The sequence below is a fragment of the Formica exsecta genome, unplaced genomic scaffold (assembly GCF_003651465.1).
Source record: "Formica exsecta isolate Colony F162 unplaced genomic scaffold, ASM365146v1 scaffold325, whole genome shotgun sequence".
In the NCBI taxonomy this organism is placed as follows: Eukaryota; Metazoa; Arthropoda; class Insecta; order Hymenoptera; family Formicidae; genus Formica; species Formica exsecta.
The window spans coordinates 73,696-78,947 of NW_021850507.1; the positions used below are offsets into that span (position 1 = coordinate 73,696).

Sequence of the window (5,252 nt, forward strand, 5' to 3'; positions counted from 1 at the left end):
ATATGTATATCTTCACTTTGTTCTTAACTATTCTATTTTATGCTTTGTACGGCAGTGACAATATATTAATAATAGCTATTAAAAATTTGAATTCATAGATATATACACTTAATGGAGAAATCATGAATGTTTTGGTACTGTGCTGGGCCGCGTTCGAGAACATCACCCGTGTGCACACGAGCGTCGCTCTATCTTTGTTCAACTTTCAGTAAATAACAAAGATAGAACGACGCTCGGTGCACATGGGTGATGTTCTCGAACGCAGTCCTGTATATTCCATACATTAACTTAGATCCTATCGTACATTATTACTTCTGATTCTTATCGCTTTTGTATTGCTGTTTTCGTATTTATCCTCCATTTGATTGCCGCAATTCTTCTAGCTACAATATACATAAATATATACATAAATACGATATAATATACGAAAGTATATTTTAATCGAATTTTATATATTTCAAATTTATATCGCGCGCGCGTACTTGAACTACTTACCTCTTTTTCATCATCAACCTCATCCTCATCATCTGAACCATGTACAGAAGCAGCCGGTGTCGTGTGCCGTGAAGATAATGGAGATGGTGGTTCGCTAATTGGTCTGGGATAATTGAATCGACCAATTCCACCCTCTGCGTATTCTGACGCCAATTCTGGATATACAGTGGTCAACGCCTTTATTCTCGCTTGACGATAATACTGTGCAAAGTACATAAAAGATCAATAAGATAAATAATTAAAAATGAATACGTGAAATTGTATAGTCATCTTACAATGCCAAGATTTCGCCAATCGAGGAGATCACTAAGACGTTCTGTACGATTTCTCTGAATAATACGTTGACGACGACTAAGTCGCGCAAAGTCAAACATATACTGAGCAAGCTGTTGAACGCTCGCTTCCAAACCGATATAACGTCTATCAACAATGTAAATACCATAACTCATTGGATCTGCTATATGTTCCTGCATAAAGCATCCAAATCCTGATAAATTAGTAGTAATGCTAGGAATACCCATAACCGTGCATTCAGCCGGTGTATATCCCCATGGTTCATAATATGAGGGGAAAACGCCCAAATGGCATCCTCTGACAAATTCTTCATAATCGAGACCAAATAGCGGATTTGTTGAAGACAGAAACTCTGGATGAAATACCATCTGTAAATTGCGTAATATATGTTATTTATAAAATAATATTGATCACATACACATATTAATGTCACATAATTCTCTTTTCCAAATCTCGTAGGAATGTATAAAATATATATAAAGTGTTTAGGAATGAAACCAACAAACTTTACCAGTGTGTTCAGGAGATTATTCTAAACGGAAATGTTGATATATTGTAAGTCGATTCAACTTCGTTATCAAGATATGGACTGAAATAACGATTCACCTCAAATAAAGAATTAAGTTAAATTTCTATTACTATTGAAAAACGAGTATTCCACCATTACATTGTTTATAATTTTTATCTGTTTATTTTTTTTATAATTTTTGATTAAAATTGATCATATTAAAAAGATAATAAAGGTAAATTATAAAGCTTGAATATGAAATTGAACTGTAGCTTATTATAGTAAATTTCCTATATCTCGATAGTAATATTGGCTCGACTCATGCTGTATACGGATTATTTTTAGAATAGTCTTTTGTATATACTGGTAAAGTTTGACGATTTCGCTCCGAAACCCTCGTATGTACCTTAACGCGATCATGGACAGTATTGAAAAGATTACACCTTCTAACAGCATTTAACACTGGATCATTCCAATCGTCAACAACGTTATGTGTTGTAATAGGTGGTAATCCATTTCTTTGAAGAGCATATAGACATCTACAAAATAAAATCGGAGATCCATAAAATAAGTCTCGTTACAAAATGTTATTTTAATAATTAACAGACCGTTTTATTTTAATAGTATCCTCTTTTTGTAATAAGTCTTGAGCTTCAGGCATACGACCAGAGAGGCATAATTCATACATCCGTTTCCCTATTTTTTGCTGTATATCGTTGATAGTATCGCGTAAAGATTTAGTTACCTAATGATGATAATTTAACGACATATTACCGAATATCTTGTCAATTATTATTGTTATAAAAAATGTTAATATTAACTTACAGCATGACCACGAAGAGATTCAACATTAAAGTTATTGGTTTTTGCCGGAAAAATAAGAAAAGCAACCACTGTTAAATCAGGTCTGGACGTTTTTAAATAATGATTTAATCTAGCTAAGGCTTCTATGAAAATATCAGCGCCTTTGTTTCCGAATTCATATCGACCAGCGATGAAAAAATATAACGTTTTGTCTAAATCAAAATCATAATGTCTGCAAAACATATATAAATTCAAATATAGTATGAAAATAGTATTTTAGAAATTATCATATGTATAATACAGACCCATAAAAATGACCTCGCACAAATTCATGTATCTTTTCTTTACTGATAGCATGTAAATTTTGAAATTCGTGCAATGCTGCAAATTTCTTTACATTTAATCCGTTTGGTGTGATAATATCAGGTTTGCGTTTGAGCAAGTGTTCGGCTTCGAAACCAGTGATATCCGAAACAGTTGTAAATACATGCGCTAAATGTGAAGCCGCACGTTCCATACAATATCTATGATATATTTGACGCTTCCCTGCTTCTTCATCAACACTGAACTATAAAAACCATATTATAGCATATTATCTGTGTGTGTGTGTGTATATGTTACACATGCATATAGGCGCGCGTTTATACACAAAGAAAAGGTATTCGATAATTAGTGGTACAATCAGAAAGGACATAATTCTATATGAAAAAATAAGTCATGTATGTGTGTGTGTGTATGTGTATGCATACGTCCTTTCAATCATATGATTAAATGTCTATAATTTTATTGATGATTTTTCACCGAGTTTCAGCGGTTTGAAAATAGTCCAATTTTTAACGTATGAAAAGTGTTACCTTTTTTTTTATTTTTTTTGCATACATATACCCACAATAGTGAAAGAGAGAAATTCTTTACCTTATCTAAATTGTTATAAAAATCCGTCTTCCCTGCACAAAGGTATCTACCCAAAAGTGTAGCATGAGTAGTGAATACTGTGGCCACATCCACATGTCTTGTTCTCAAAGCAATTAACCCAACACCTGCTTGCCATTCATGACAATGTATGACTATTCTCGGTGGAATGCTCGAGTATCTTTCAGCTGCTTTTCTATTATTTCATTGTTATAACAAAATCGATAAATTATATATACAATATATATATACACACATACAAGTTATGTGTAATTGTAAAAATAATAATAATTGTTTTACCTAAATTCGGTAATAAATAGACAAACTAAATATCCGAGTATCACGGCATCATTAGCTTCAATATCGAGATGAGGTATTCCAAGATTACAAGTGTTCCATAATTCTTGTTTATATTCGTCTAGTTTCCAGGCAGCACTTCCAATATCAAATAAAATTATTTGAGGATTTCCATCCACCAACCATGTTCCTGTTACAATCTGAATAATGATTTATATTTTAAAAAATATTCTGGATTGCAAAATTATTATTATGCACTAAAATAATAAAAGTAAACAGACATATGGAAGAAGAAGCTTAACAATAGCTTAATATAATACCATGGAAAATTTAATATTTATTTAAGTCAAAGAAAAGTACTAAACATTAATAATAATTATGCTATCTAATTATGTAAAAAAAAATAAAAATATATATTTAAAAATACAATGAGATATTTATTTGCATATTCTGATATATTTTTACTCATTCTGATATGTAGTACAAATACACATATATGTCAATGAATTATATTTGTTATATTCATATATCATTTGTTATATTCATATATTTGTTATATTCATTAGATCTACTATAGCAAATATACAAACTCTTTTTATTCTTAGTGTACATTATAAACAATATATTCTACAGAATATATCAATGATAAACATTTACAACTCCTTAAATAACTTGGTTCAAAATTAATAATAATTATAAAGATTGTGTGTGTGTAGAGTGTGCACATTAAGTTATTTATGATTTAAAAAATTTACAAAACTTACTTTGTATCCTTGATCACGTAGAACTTGTACTGCTTGATGTAAAGGATTATGAGGAGGAAAATCAGCCTCTTCAACTTCAGTACGTGCTGAATGTTCTTTATATGGACCAATGAGACAATATTGATCACCCATTTCTTCAGTTGAAACATAAGCTTTAGATCTTATTACAGTATAAATACCACCAACTGAAAAAGAGTTGTTTATGGATTGTGTAAAATATAAATAAATATATATAGTTATAGAAATAGAAATATATGTATGTATGTGTGTGTGTGTGTGTGTGTGTGTGTGTGTTTGTACAGGATGTCCCAGACCACCTGTATACCCCTTTTAAAATGAAAATAAATGGCTTTTATCAAAAATCGCAAACATTGTTTAAGTAAATCGGGTATGCTCTATTGAATAGTGATATTTTCAACTTTTGATTCCGACCGGAAATACGCCATCTGGACCGGAAGTTGAATTTTTTTAGGGGAACATAGTCAATTTTTAAGATCAATTTTAAGGTTGACAGAGGCACTTTTAGAAAAAACGTTTGATACAAAAGTTTCTTATTTTTTCACGTACAATTCGAATCTGTAATAAAAAGTGTGTGTGTGTGTGTGTGTGTGTGTGTGTGTGTGTGTGTGTGTGTGTGTGTGATAAAAGACTTTATAAAGATATAAAACAGGATTTATTATCAAATAGAAGAAAGGCTAACAGAGCCAGCTGCAGTTGTTAGTGCATATATTAATAAAATTCATTCTCAAATTATTATTGTAGAGCAGTTTCATCTGTAGAATATTGTAATTTAATTACAATGCAAGTTATCTAATCAAATAACTTATTTTTGTGATTTTTATTATGTTTTTCAATATATAATTGATTCCTAGAAATAAGATATATGATAGCATACCTTTGTTGGCAGCTTCCCAAGCAACTTCAAAGTTCCACCGATTTTCATGTTGGGCTGAGTAACCACGGTCCATGAATTCAAACAAATCATTGGTACTATCTACACGATAAAATCTTCTGGAAGCACGTTCTCTTGACATTTTGTTGACTGTTCTATAATATTTTGTTAACTGTAGTATACATTTATTAAGTCTAAATAAATTTAATAAAATTAATATACCTCCCTTTATATATACATATATATATATATATATATGCAGTTTAAATGTTTGAAGCCAGACTCG

At 30.8% G+C, this 5,252-nt stretch overlaps 1 protein-coding gene across 1 annotated transcript in view; it reads right to left on the minus strand.

Annotated features, from left to right (window-relative positions):
• Nucleotides 1-277: 277 nt before the first annotated feature.
• Nucleotides 278-5,252, minus strand: part of LOC115238181 (glycogen [starch] synthase) — a 6,236-nt gene continuing 1,261 nt past the window's right edge. The window contains exons 2-12 of the mRNA XM_029811781.1: nt 4,970-5,121; nt 4,075-4,259; nt 3,314-3,510; nt 3,017-3,209; nt 2,407-2,669; nt 2,123-2,333; nt 1,906-2,042; nt 1,704-1,836; nt 771-1,157; nt 496-696; nt 278-383 (exon numbers count right to left, since the gene is read on the minus strand). Coding sequence (XP_029667641.1) covers nt 351-383; nt 496-696; nt 771-1,157; nt 1,704-1,836; nt 1,906-2,042; nt 2,123-2,333; nt 2,407-2,669; nt 3,017-3,209; nt 3,314-3,510; nt 4,075-4,259; nt 4,970-5,108 — 2,079 coding nt within the window. The 5' untranslated portion in view covers nt 5,109-5,121 and the 3' untranslated portion in view covers nt 278-350. The remainder of the gene's footprint in view (nt 384-495; nt 697-770; nt 1,158-1,703; nt 1,837-1,905; nt 2,043-2,122; nt 2,334-2,406; nt 2,670-3,016; nt 3,210-3,313; nt 3,511-4,074; nt 4,260-4,969; nt 5,122-5,252) is intronic.